Source organism: Lampetra planeri, chromosome 65, assembly GCF_965212315.1.
Source record: "Lampetra planeri chromosome 65, kcLamPlan1.2.h2, whole genome shotgun sequence".
In the NCBI taxonomy this organism is placed as follows: domain Eukaryota; kingdom Metazoa; phylum Chordata; class Hyperoartia; order Petromyzontiformes; family Petromyzontidae; genus Lampetra; species Lampetra planeri.
Genome location: NC_136171.1, coordinates 2,878,234 through 2,892,905, shown reverse-complemented (window position 1 = coordinate 2,892,905; position 14,672 = coordinate 2,878,234). Strand labels below are relative to the sequence as shown.

The window sequence follows — 14,672 nt, the reverse complement described above, 5'->3', positions numbered from 1 at the left end:
GTCATATAACAAACAAACAAAATCAGTCTTCATACCCAGTGACCATTAAATCATGATCACATTTGCGAGTTCAAACCAAGCGTGGAAATTCCACGTGACTATAACGGTTACCAATCGTCCATCCTCAACAAGACCAAATCACGGTCGACTTGCCACATGTCAATCCAGTCACACATTCGCCAACCCATAACAACAACACCACCACTAGGCTCTGTCACGCGACCTTGCTCCCAGTAAACCCTCCCCCACGCCACGTGACGGGCCTCAAAGTGCACATTTCGGCCGCCGTGGTGAAGTCGCTGGCCACTTTTGCGATGAATGGTGGCCGTTGTTGTTCCATGCTTACCCCTTGGGAGTTGGGGGGGGGGTGCAGAAGGGAGCATCAAGAACAACAAGAGTACTGCAGAGACCCAGAGGCTTCAGTTGGCGTGTACAACGATTGCAATACCAAACCTAACTAAATTGGTTGTCGGGTGGTGTCGGGATTTATATTTATGCAATCTAACCCAAAAAAAACTCTTATGGATAAGATTGGTTGCAAAAGCCTACTACGTGCTAAACTAACCAAACCAACTTTCAGGCAACAGGCAGTCACAAACAATACAAATACATGATCAGGTCTTCTTTATATTGTTTGGAAATAGCAACATTGTTTCAAGGGTTGATGGGAATTTTTATATATATATGAACTCAAAAACTACATTTTTACGTATTAAAACTTTTGTCTATCCAGCCAGAAAGTGAATATTAAGGAGACCGTCTGTCCAATGGTATATGTTGTCGATTTATTTGAAGTTCGCCACAGTCGTGGGGCAGGTCGCCATTAAATCGCTACTTGCGCTGTAACAGGACATAACGAATACCTGCATGTGTCGGATCGAGCAGTAGTCAATCAAGCTGTGGTGGAGAGTTTGGAATGGTGGAGAGTTTGTAATTCTGATTGATCTGATTGATTAATTGCTTCTGAGAACAAGTGTCTTTTATACAGGTAACAAGCTGAGATTAGGAGCACTCCCTTTAAGAATGTGCTCCTGATCTCAGCTCGTTACCTGTATAAAATACACATGGGAGCCAGAAATCTTTCTGATTGAGAGGGGTTCAAGTACTTATTTCCCTCATTAAAATGCAAATCAATTTATAACATTTTTGACATGCGTTTTTCTGGATTTTTTTTTGTTATTCTGTCTCTCACTGTTCAAATAAACCTACCATTAAAATTATAGACTGATCATTTCTTTGTCAGTGGGTAAACGTACAAAATCAGCAGGGGATCAAATACTTTTTTCCCTCACTGTATGTTTTCGAGCATGGATCGAGCTATGACATTTTGAATACTTGCATCGATGGGATTGAGCAGTAAGCAATCGAGCTGTGACATTTTGAATACATGCATCTGTAGCCGGTGTAGGCTCGCCTGTGATTAATCGCACGTATAATTGTGCACTTTGTAGCATATGGGAACCTACGAAGCTATTTTGCATAGCTACGGGTAGCCAGGTGCGGTATATTATTTTTTTTATAAATGCAGTGGTGATGAAGGATGTGGACCCTGAGCCACACGTGAACAGCAGAGTACGGGACATGTCCCCAATTTATATTTTAGTGGAATTAGTGCCTTGTAAGCTGCATGTTACATTAGCGACAATAATATATAGTTGTTAAATTGATAGTACTTGAATGTCAATCGACTGACAGGAACGCGGTGATGTTAATTGACTCTTGATTGAGTTGTTGGTGGTATTGAATATATGCACAATTAAGACTTGGATATTAAAGTTGATTTCAAAAACGGCGGATAATAACTAAATTATTATTTAAAATAGCTTATTTTTCACATTATTGCATTAAATTATGTTTTAAGGTGTTGTGTCCATGTTTTTTTTTCATGTGTTTACTATGTGAAATTGGTATAAATTAACCTACAAATAGACAAAAATAAATATCCTACTTTTAAAAGTTACGGTATTTACTGTACCCTACTTACCACTCCAATCTCGAAGACTCTGCATGCTGTGATGTACATGCAGCATTTTCATTGTTTAACTTGTTTGTATGCAGTGTATAATATACTGTATATAGTATTTGACACTGAAATCAAACGTAGATACTTTTTTTTTCATCACTCACATGGTACCGTTCGCCGGACTGGGTTACAGCCTTTGGAGCGGTTTTGCCGGATCGGCCAGGGATTGCCGGATAATTTTGAAAGCCGGATAATGTTGGAAGCCAGGTAAGGGGCCGTCCATAAATGACGTCACGCACCTAGGGTGGGGGGAGGGGGGTCAGAAATTAGTGACAATGTGTGACGAGAGGGGGGGGGGGGGTTTGAGAAATGTGACGTCATGTAAAAATGGGCAACTTTAAATTAATATTAATTGAATAGAACTGTTATAACAACACTAATTGATACATTTTCATTATTAACTCTTTGATTATTTAAATTTACTAAGGTCACCTTTCATTTTGCTTCTCCATGGGAGAATGGAGAAGCATACATTTTGTAAAAATGTTTAATGATTGTTAGTAAACATTTTGATTCTAATGATTCTACCAGGGCTTTTTCATTCTGTGAAATAAATGTGATTGTTATAATTGTACTCTCCATTTTGCTTCGTTCTACTACAAAGTTTAAAGTATTTTTTATAGTTATAATTATTTTTTATATTTTAGAATTATAAAATAATTTCTATATAATATTCTGAACATATACAGTTTTAGTTAGACGTTGAATATTTTCAAGTAAATTTATGCTAAATTTCAGCTTTACAACGCCTTTTTAATAAATGTTTTCTCCTACAACATCAGAATGCAGCGCCACATTAAATACGCACTACAATGACAATAGTTTAAAGTGATTTGAAGCATGTTTTATTTTCAAAATGGAAATATGGTTTAGGGGGGGGGCAGAGCTTTGTGACGTCATATTTGAGGGGGGGTCTGACTTTTTGTGACGCCATGTGACGACGGGGGGGATCAAACATCGTCCAATATCGCGTGATGTCATTTATGGACGGCCCCTTAATCGCGCGTCGGATAATATAATCGGTGTTTAGCTGTATTTAAGTTAGTGCGTATCAGACATCTACATCGCCCTTGAAGAAAGTACAGGCGGACGCCGCTTAGCGCGTAAAACACCGAAAAACACCGAAAAACACCTGAATGTTTATAGCGGCTCTTTGTCCGTTTACGAGTGAGACCACGCAGGGCAGCAGTCCCGGCCGAGGCAACGTCACAAGGCCCCCCCCCGCCTGCCTCATCATTGGCTTAGCCAATGAGAGCGATGCACGCCATTCGGACCCCACTGCCCCGCAACTCCCCGCGATTCTGTTATCAAGATATTTGGTCACGATTATATATATTTTTTTCATTCAACGTTACCACGATGTTGCGGCAATCACTGTGGCAGCCTGTGAACACAGTCCTTCATAATAATGACGTTTATAATGGGGCAAGTCAACAAACGCATGTTGTTTCTAAATGTGGAGGAAAATTAACAGAGGGCCGAAGAAAAATCCACATGACCACGGGGAGAACATGCAAACTCCAAATATACAGGGTCGGGATCGAATCCAAGACCTCCTATACACCAGGCGAGTTTGTTAACATCTCATCACATTTAACCGTTGGAACCAAATGTTTACCTATATGCAACTCCTTTAAAACATCACCGAGTGTGGGGGAAAACTTTCGAACTTTGAGTCTGGCCTCATACAAGGAAGCAGCGGCTCTCTGTATCTTTCATTCCACTGCCCCAAATGACCCCAGGTATCTCACTTTGGGCCAATCCACGGCACGTACTTTCCAGGCTATTTATTCCACCTGGCCAGAATCTACCTTAAAAGAGTGTTTACAACAAGTCGTGAATCGTCCACTGCAAATGCGTTTCGTGTGGCTTCGTACTGCAACGATTCACAACAGCGCTTTTCCGAGACTTGTAGATTGTTTAAGCTGAGGTTTAACAAAGGGAGCGAAAGTGTTTAAAGACGAGTATGCAAACAGCCTAAATGCTCCCGAGTTGTTAGCCATGAAAGCCAGCTTATAATAAATTGCTTCAGTCTAATGTTTTTAATATAAGGAAAGTCAAGTCCAATTATAATTGCCTCGTTTCGAAAGGAATACGACTCTCAGAAGAAATGGGTGTTCGGAACCTTGAAATGTTCACGTTACTCTGTGGTAAGTTTCGTTTGCAATATTATCACACACACAAGCGCAAATCCGACACTTCTAGTTTACGGAGGTTTGTGGGAGGGAAAATAAAAAAAACTGAACAACGTAGTTGGTTTTTCACAGCCAGTGTTATGAATCATAACTGAATTTTCAATCACGAACCGTGGCGTGCAATTATTTTTAAGGGCAAAAACACATAAAAGGCATAAGGCCGGAGTTCGGGTCAAACACCGAATGCAAAGACCCCCCAGGTAGCCTTCAAAAGACTAGTGGGGCACGTGCTATTAGCGAGCAGCACTGATGAAGGCTGGCACAGCACACGAGGGGGTTTGATGGCCAGCATCACGCCCGGCCGCCTTTATCTCCCTTTTGGCGACGTTTAAACACCACACCAGAGGCTGTACTCATTTGATGCCGAGTCAACCGAGGGGAGGCCCACGACCGTTTCAGATAAAATCGTCACTGGTGCTGGCCGAGAGCAGGAATCGAACTTGGTTCGCCGGGTTTGCAGCGCAGCACGCTAACCGCTACTCTACAGCTTACCTAGCCACCATTGTCTCACTAAAAGCCAGTGTTTTATGATTATGACCTACACCACAAACACCACGGACCACCATCACAGACAGCAGGCTGTATCGTATTGTTTGTGTAAGCATTCTTACCCCGTGCCCCTACTGAACATTTGTGAAAAAGAGCATTATAGCTCATCGGATTCCTCCTGCAGTATAAATAAATATTCTGATTCTGAACCGGGGTTGCCGGGTTTGCAGCGAGTCAACCACTGCACCACCGCTCACCACACGCACACAGACCTAACCACCTTTGTCTCACCAAAATCCAGTGTTTTATGATTATGACCCACAACAACACCACCACCACACAGCAGACAATATCGATGCGTGCACCACTGCCCGGTGCACCCTAGCGTAATGTAGGATGCATATTTCTGGGAGCTATAGGGAGGACGAGGGTTCAAGGTGGCGAGGGAGAGAGACTCGCTGGAGTTTGTACCAAGGCACCACATTGTTTGGGTAATTTGTTTACCCCTCTTGTACGTTGCACTGCTGTCGTGTTTTTGTATTGTTTGTTTGTGTAACTTTCTTACCCTGTACCCCGAAACGACATCGTCGAATAAAGAGCTTAATAGGTCATCGGATTCCTCCTGAAGTATAAATACAGATTCTGATTCTGAAAAATATTCTGATACGGTGATCTTTGACGTCAAACCTCACAACCCTGTCAGGAGGATGAACCCTTTACTTTCACACCGATCTACTGATTTCTCACAATGTGCTTAAGCGTGAGGACTGAAATGACCAGTAGCTAGGTTAGCAGTGAGTGTGTTTGTGCGCGTGTGTTGTGACTAGCAGAGGTCGTAGTATGGTGGGGAGCGGTAGGGTAGCGGTTAGCGCTACGCTGCACTACGAACCCGGCGTCCTGAGTTCGCAATCGCGCTCACGGCCAACATTGGTGACGAACATCTGAACCAGTCCTAGGCCTCCCCTAGGTCGACTCAGCCTCAAATGAGTAGCTGGCGCGGTGTGTAAAACACCGCCACTGCGGAGACAAAGGCGGTCGGGCGTGGTGCTGGCCACCCACCCCCTCGTGTACCGTCCCGGCCTTCATAGGTGCTGCTACTCACTAACAGCAATTGCCCCTACAGTCTGTGAAGGCTATACGGGGGATCTTTGTCTTTGTTGTAACGAGTGTGTGGCCTTCTTGTGTTGACACCAATGGACTAAATACTCAAGCACGTTCGGTGTAAATAAGACAAATACCAAAGAGGCTGCCTTTCCGACAGACCTGTTCTTCACCTGAGGACGGCTGCTTGCGTTGTGGCCGAAACGTCGTGAGAATTGTATTTTATTATGTTTTATTTTTATTATTTTATTATTTCCCTTCTACGTGACTTTACCGAAAGAACCAAGAAGATGAATCCCTGCAGTCACGAAAGCTTTAAATGGAAATAAGACAAATACCCTTACCATAGTCACGACAGAACCAGTGAGCAGCTCTGTGCTACCGTGGCTTCTCGGTGTTGCACAATGTTAGATAAACACGTGAAACTGAGCACATGTATCAGCAATACAAAAGAGCAGTCATCGTTTTAAATGTGCAATCCAAACTTTACGTGATTTTACAAGTACTGTTCGTGTAGTTGTCAGTAATCGCTCGACGTTTGACGAGGAGGGCACCTGTGAACAAATTGGGATGTGGCCTGTAGTGATGATGGGTTCACTAATAAGTGAGTGCTCATACACGTATTCAATATTGTATTATTAATTTTAAATTGACGCAAAAACTTGAGATGTTCATTCACGGAAATGTTATAAACCGTTGGCTATGTTTAAACACAATCTCCATTATTGACTAAGCACTTGTGCCAGCGTGGAACAGGGACATGTCATCACGGTAAACGGATTCATATAATTATACATGTCCAGAAATGGAAGAGTTTTATCCACCTCCACTTCCACGGTGAACGGGATAGATGGGTTTTGTGAGTTGAGCTTATTTAGACATTTGTAGTAACGCTTATGACTCGTTCACACCGGAGTTGGAGGCACACTTGTTTATTTAACACCACACGTTGTGACATACACACTGAGGGGGTATCGGCCCCCTCACCCGTCTATCTGAGGACACACCTCTAGGCTAACCCTAGCCTGCCTCTGAGTCCTCCTCCAATGGGCTAGGGGAGGCTATCTTGGCCCGACACTGGTCAGTCGGGCCCGGTACCCAGAGTCCAGACCAGCACTGGCTCTGGCTCTGGTACCACGCCACTGGCTCGAGCCTGCGCGGTCCTGATAAGGACGGCGTGCCAGGGGGAGACCAGGGCTCTATCTAGGACGTCTTCCGTCTCCTCTTCCTAGCTAACACAACACTCCCGAGCCCCTCGATACATTCCCCTTTTATACCCAACCCCTCCCTGAGGGGTGGGGCCCCGGGGGATCATAATGACCGAATCGACCCCCCAGGGTGTCTGGCGCGGACGTCGCAGAGGGCACCTGCTCGTGCACACATGTAGCCCCGCCTACTGTGTTTGTTTACCATAGGCTGCCATGCACAACGGGCTCTCTCTCTAACACCCCTACATCACTCCCCCCCGCATAGCATGCAGCCGTCCCGGCTGCCAACATACAAAAATTTGACAATAAAGGTGCCTTCACCCCCTGACCGCGCGTGTGCCTCACTATTTTTGAACAATAACAGAAACCAGAACAAGAACGCAACAGCAAGATGAGAAAACAACCCGTCGCACCCCCCCCGAATAAATACGAATTCCGTAAAAAAACAGCCTATATACAATCAGCAGGGAACCCACCACGCACACACAACACACGGTGAAGCCAACATATGTACATCCGAGGAGTGGGGAACACACCACCCACACAACATCCAATGAACACAACAGCTATGTACACATTTTCCGGCCTCACAACAGTTTGCGCATTTTAGCGCGCGTCCTTGCAGCGGGCCCCTCACACGGGGTAACCGCGTGTGGCGGACCATCAGGTGGCAATTGTCCGTCTTGGGGTGAGCATTCATCCGACTCCGCGTGACCCTCGGTATCCGCAGGAGGGGTGATTGGGCGTGAGCCCGTCACTCCTGATGCACCTGAAGGTGGCACAGCCGGCAAGGCATTAGGTGAGAGCGACGGAGACGGACCCAGCGAGTCGGCCGACCCCCCACATGCTTGGCCACGCGCGTGTGAAGTGTGATTGTGTACCGCAGAGAAGGGTTTTAACCTAGAGGGGTGCACGAACCATCGCCGCTTCCCCCACTTGATGCGCACGCACTGCGGTCGTAACACCTCCACCACTTCCACAGGGCCCCGCCACGGCCGCACCAGTTTAGAGGAGGTTGCCAGTGGCACCTGGGGGCAGTGCAGCCATGCCTTGTCCCCCGGCTTCCACTGCAGCATGTGCGCTCGACTCAATCTGAGGCGCTCATTCGCCTTCTGACGGAGGTCAGAGTTTTGCATTGCAGCATCCCGTGCCTCGGTCAATTTGTCCAGATTAAATTTAACGTGGTCAGCCAGATTAGTTTTTCCCTGCGGCACGGGGATCTGCAACTGGGCACGAACAGGCGGGTCTGGTTCTCGGCCGTACATGAGGTAAAAGGGAGAAAACCCCGTAGCTGCATGGGGTGCCATCCGGTACGCCGCCAAGACCCCCTGAATTTGTAGGTCCCAATCCGTTTGCGAGTCCGAAACTTGTTGTGATAACATGGACGTGATGGTGCGATGCAACCGTTCGACCATCCCGTCAGTTTGTGGGTGATATGGGGAGGTCCGAATTTTCTTTGTGCCCAGGAGATCACAGACTTGTCTGAGTAGTTTACCGGAAAAATTTCTGCCCTGGTCGGTCAGCAGCCTCTCCGGAGCACCTTTGTCCAGGACATAACCCTGAACAAAGGCCTCCACGATGGCTGCTGCCGACTGGTTGGCCAGAGGCCAGGCCATAGGCCAGCGTGTAAAATACTCGACACCAGTCAACAAATATCTATTCCCCCTGGGGGTGGCGGGGAATGGTCCCAAAATGTCCAGAGCGACCAGCTCGTTTATCCTGGACACTTTGATCGATTGCAAGGGCGGGTTAGACTCCCGTGCCGGCGGTTTGCGTTGTGCACATCGAGGGCATGATCCCAACAAATCCCCAACATCCCTCGTCATGCCAGGCCAATAAAAATCAAGTTGCAGCAAGGCGAGAGTCTTTTGGGTCCCCAGGTGTAGGAGGCGCTCATGAGCGGCCCATACCACCCTGCCCCGCAACCCAGTAGGGACCACCAGCCGATGTCGACGCGACTTCCCGTCCCAATGCATCAGCAGGCCTTGGCACATTTCCCATGCGTCGGAACCACCTCTTTTTCCCCCCGCCGCACCGCCAACGCGACGTCGCCACCCGAGGAGGGACACATCCTCCATCTGGAGGCGCCCCCAGTCAATGACGGGCAACCCCAACAGGGAATCTTTGCCCTGTTGTTCGATCGAATTAGTAACTACTGTATCGTCGTCGTTGGCGGCCGCCAAGACAGGAACCGATGTGTCCCCTGGAGGTCTGCAACGTCCAGACCCCAGGAGGCATGCACACTCGGAGGTGGTTGGCAAGCGCGACAGAGCGTCCGCGTTGGTGTGGCGAACGCCCTTACGGTATGTGGTTTGGAAATCGTAATCCTGGAGGACCTCCAACCATCGGGACAATTGTCCCGATGGCTGTTGAACCCTCAGGGCGTACTGCAGTGCCGCATGATCTGTGCGGACGGTGAAATGCCGACCGTACAGATATGGGCGATACTGTTGGATGAAATGGACAATTGCCAACAGTTCCCTACGGGTGACACAATATCGTTGCTCCGCTGGAGACAACACCCGACTGCCGTACGCAACCACACGTTCCACGCCGTCAACCACCTGGGAGAGCACGCCCCCAATACCCGTGTTGCTCGCATCGGTGTCGAGCAAGAATGGTTTTGAAAAATCAGGGTAAATCAGGGGAGGAGCGTTTACCAAAGCGTCCCGAAGGGAGCAAAAAGCAGCTTCCTCCTCCTGACCCCAGCAGAACCGAACCCCTTTTGATGTTAAAGCGTGTAGGGGTTTTGCTATAGTCGCAAAATTAGCGACGAAGCGTCTATAATACGACGCAAACCCAATAAAACTCCTAACCTCTCCCACTGAGGTGGGAGTCGGCCAGGAGCTTACACACTGCGTTTTGGCGGGATCGGTAGAAATACCTGAGCGTCCCACGATGTGCCCCAAATAACGCACCGACTCGCGTAACAAATGGCATTTTTGGGGCTTAAATTTCAAATTAGCAGCCCGCATCTTTAGGAAAACCGCCCGCAACCTCTGGAGATGTTCATCAAAAGTTTTGCCAAAGACAATAACGTCATCCAAATAAATCAGGCACGACTCCCATTGCAATCCAGCCAAAACCAATTCCATCAACCGCTGGAAAGTTGCCGGCGCTGAGTGTAAGCCCATCGGCAACCGGTTGAATTGAAACAGGCCGTGCGGAGTACGGAAAGCAGTTTTAGGCTTTGAATCATCGTCCAGAGGAAGCTGCCAGAATCCCGAAAGTAAGTCCAATGTGGAGAAGAATCGCGCTCCCCGCCAAGGCGTCAAGCGATTCGTCCATCCGTGGGAGCGGGTATGCGTCGGCAACCGTAATTTTGTTAAGGCGCCGAAAGTCAACGCAAAACCGCAACGAACCGTCCTGCTTCTTAACCAGGACGATCGGCGCTCCCCAAGGGCTGTTGGAGGGAGAAATGATGTCGGCGGCTAGCATGTCATCAACAGCCGATTTGACATGGTCCTTTTCGGCGGGACTCAACCGAAAAAGATTCTGGCGTATTGGCGCGCTGTCACCCGTATCAATATGGTGACGCAGCAGATTAGTGCAGCCCAAATCGTATTTATCCCGACTGAAAACGTCGGAAAATTCCCTTAGTAGTGTCTTAAGACGTTGACGCTCTAAATTTGACAGGTCCGTCGATCCCGCACAAAGCGCCTCGAGCCACCCTTCATCGCTGTCCGAATGTGGTCGCGGTGCAGGGACAGCGCCGACATGACTCGCGACGGGTTCCTCACAGGGCACCGGCGTTGCGTGAGCAAGCACGGTCCCCTGTGGGACCACCACCGTCTGCGAGCCCACATTGAGGACCGCGATGAAGGGTTCTCCTTCCCCTCTCACTATGGTCTGGGCCGGGAGTAAATCAGGTCCACTGACCCCGGCCCTAGACGGTCCCAACAGAACCCCTTGAGCCCCAATGCCCTTAGCGAAGGGCCGCCGAAGTTTCAAGGGAATCAACATTTGCGCCCCCGGAGGAACGCGCACCGTTCTATCTACGAACGCCGGCACCGTCGCGAACGCCGTCCGGCTCGTAGCGGGGGATGGCAGAAACGCCATGCGTCGGCCCGATGGGAGCTCAATGCATCCCTGGTCGATTAATATCCTAATCGGCATTTTGGCCAGGAAGTCCGTCCCCAGCAGGCACGGAACCGCCAGCGAGGAGGAAACAAAAATCGGCCCAGACAATTTAATATCCCCGACACAAATTTGGGCACGAATTTGTCCGATGATGCCAAGTGAACCCCCGTTAGCAGCAAAGAATGGCACGTTAACAGGCATCAAAGGACGGCTTTGGGCAGGGAGAATGTTATAAATCAACTCCGAAATAATGGTCGCCGATGCTCCTGTATCGACCAGGATGCGCACCTCGACCCCATCGATGTGGCCCACAACGGCCGACGACCCTGACGACGCGGCTACAACCCGATGGGCCAACACGGACCACTGGCTGGGTTCAATCTGAGTACCCAGAGCGGTGCGTGTTGGTGCCATGGTACGCGATATTGGCCCCCCCTTCGCTGCGGTGTTAGAGTGTGTGACGGGCGTGTGCGTGGGCCAAGCATGAGGGGTGCCGCGACTCGCCGGATTATGATGGTGGAGCTTGTGACGAGGGCCAGCGTCCCGTTGAGGTGTCGTCCTGCGCTGCCCAGGAGAGCGGCACCCCGAGGCGACGTGGCCCCGGATGCCGCAGTTGTAACAGCGTGGAAGCGCTGGTGACGACGATGGATGTTGTAGACGGCTTGAACCGGCCCGGTCCTCCCGTACTCCCGCTCCATGCTGCCGTTGATGGTCGATGGCGCAAACCTCTTCCGCCGGGAGGGTGGCTGCAGCGACGGCACGCCCGCTCGCCGCCTTGCTGGCCTTCCGTCGTTGAGAGGACAGGTTTGCGTGGAGAAGACGGGCCGCTTGGAGGGAGCACATCTCTGCATCGTCCTGTGCGACAATGACGATGTCTAAGTCGTCCGCCAGCAAAAGTATCTTCTCTGTCACCATGGCGTCGACACCCTCGTCATCCATTCGTGGAAAGGCCTCCTTCGCCAGTGCCAGGAGGCTTGTGCGGTACGCCAGGGGCGACTCCTTCGTCCCTCGCTGGCGATCGTAAAAGAGTTGGCGACAGTCCGATGGTGGACCATATACCGCCGACAGCACCTGCATCGCCTTCCGCAGCGTGGAGCGCCTCTCCTTCGAAGCCGATGTTAGAGTGGCGAGGGCGTCGCTGTCGAGAAGTGCTGGCAGCGCGCGGAGAGCCTCGGCGTCTGTCCACTGTGCCATCTCCTGGTGAGCGAGGAAGCGCCGCTGGAAGCCGCCCCAGTCGCCATCCTCGCCCACAAATTCCTTGAGTGGAGGTAGCCGCTGATGTAAGGCAGCGGCTGCAGAGGAAGAACGCACTCCCTCGTCCGCCTCACTCAAGTCAGCGTCGGCACGAACCAGCGATGGCATCGCCGGTCGCACCCGTGGTGACGTTCCGCCCGTTGGTGGTGACGCGGCAGGTACTGTACTCCCGCCGTTGGACGCGATGCTTAGAGCGGCCACGCCCTCAACAGCAGCTGCGGCGATGGCGGGAGTTTCAAAATGTTGCTCCGTGGAAATGGCGGGAAGGCGCTGTGATCGTCGGCTGCCGTTGCCCCGTGGCGGTCCCGCAGCCCCCAGCTGCGTGATGGTGTCGAGCATGGCGGCTGCGGCGTACAGCAGCTCGGTCAGCTTCGCGTGCGCCTCCCTCAGCCCCTCCATCGACGGCTCCCCTTCCTCCAGCTGCTGTGGCGTGGATGCGCCCAGCCCCGGCTGGTCGATGGCATCTTCAGCCGTCTCGGGCCCTCCGACTGCAGTGGTGTCTTCTGCCTCTGGTACCCCGACTCGAGTCGTCCGGCGTGTATCCATGTTCGTACTTTGTTTCACTTCTGACGCCAGATGTAGTAACGCTTATGACTCGTTCACACCGGAGTTGGAGGCACACTTGTTTATTTAACACCACACGTTGTGACATACACACTGAGGGGGTATCGGCCCCCTCACCCGTCTATCTGAGGACACACCTCTAGGCTAACCCTAGCCTGCCTCTGAGTCCTCCTCCAATGGGCTAGGGGAGGCTATCTTGGCCCGACACTGGTCAGTCGGGCCCGGTACCCAGAGTCCAGACCAGCACTGGCTCTGGCTCTGGTACCACGCCACTGGCTCGAGCCTGCGCGGTCCTGATAAGGACGGCGTGCCAGGGGGAGACCAGGGCTCTATCTAGGACGTCTTCCGTCTCCTCTTCCTAGCTAACACAACACTCCCGAGCCCCTCGATACATTCCCCTTTTATACCCAACCCCTCCCTGAGGGGTGGGGCCCCGGGGGATCATAATGACCGAATCGACCCCCCAGGGTGTCTGGCGCGGACGTCGCAGAGGGCACCTGCTCGTGCACACATGTAGCCCCGCCTACTGTGTTTGTTTACCATAGGCTGCCATGCACAACGGGCTCTCTCTCTAACACCCCTACACATTTATGAAGTGTATCTTTACCATGTGGCCCCAGACAATCAACGTGTCATCCACATATCGAGTGTTCTTCAAGCTAGTGCTTTTGCTTCTAAGTCTTCGATGTACAGATTTGCAATCGCAGGAGACAAAGGAGAGCCAATTGCTGAACTCACCTTTCCACGAGAAAAAATGTGTTCTTTAGATAGTGCTCAGTTGGTCGTGGGATATCTTTGGGTAAACCTGTGTTCGTTACCATAATAAACAACACCTAGTTCGTGCTTGACTGACTGACTAACAACTCTCAACTAAAAATGTACAATTTAAAAACAAAACTATTATCAACATGACGAACATTGAACTAACCAACGATATGATATCAGTCCTATCTAACTTTAATATTGCCCCACGTACAATCCCTGTCGATTGAGATAATTGCTGAAGTGGAATCGACAGTTAGACATCTCCCACACAATCATGAGAACTTTGAATGTCTTAACGCTCCTCTGTGTTCTACCCCTGCAGGTCTGGTGACCTTGGGAACCTCCCAAGTGGAGGTGGATCGTTTTGTGAGTGGTTGCAGGGGGCAAGGGGTCACCCTGAGCTGCGTCTACACGGGGTCACAGACGCCTAGGAATATAACCTGGTGGCAAGTAAACGAAGACTCTTTCATGAGAATCGCCATTGCCCTTCCAAGTGATTACAGAATTGACAATGACACCGACTTCTATGGGCGACTGAACTTCACGAACCTCACCTCTGCACTGACGGACGGATCCATCCGCATTGAAGACCTGCGACTGAAGGACGAAGGAAACTTCACCTGCGGCTTTGGCACTCTTGATAACGAAACTCAAGCAACAATCAGCCTGACTGTGAACGGTGAGCCTTTCTTGTGTTCAATGTGATGACAGTAATTTATCGATCTTTTTTCACTATCAGGTCGTGAGTTTAAATACCAGTCGGAGGAGGTAAGTTCAGCCCACCATTATCATCTCTCCAAGATCATTAGAATGAAGTTAGAAATTGTTTCCTCACATCCATTCCAGAGAAATGTGGAATTTCCACCATCGTCTCATTGAAATTAATAGAGATGTTAATTTGGGGTTTGGAGGCTCAAATGAGCCTCGGTGTGTAACAACATACCACCGATGATATTGTTGGTGATTTCTGTTTTAGAATTGCAACTTGAACTT

At 49.9% G+C, this 14,672-nt stretch overlaps 1 protein-coding gene across 5 annotated transcripts in view; it reads left to right on the top strand.

Annotated features, from left to right (window-relative positions):
• The first annotated feature begins 3,767 nt into the window (after nucleotides 1-3,767).
• Nucleotides 3,768-14,672, top strand: part of LOC144737137 (nectin-3-like) — a 40,552-nt gene continuing 29,647 nt past the window's right edge. For 3 of the 5 annotated variants that reach the window (XM_078619844.1, XM_078619843.1, XM_078619842.1), the window contains exons 1-2: nucleotides 3,772-4,173; nucleotides 14,002-14,358. In XM_078619844.1, the coding sequence (XP_078475970.1) occupies nucleotides 4,134-4,173; nucleotides 14,002-14,358 (397 nt within the window). In that variant the 5' untranslated portion in view covers nucleotides 3,772-4,133. Of the gene's footprint in view, nucleotides 4,174-14,001; nucleotides 14,359-14,672 lie in introns of all 5 variants that reach the window. The other 2 variants (XM_078619845.1, XR_013588885.1) reach the window with 2 other exon arrangements.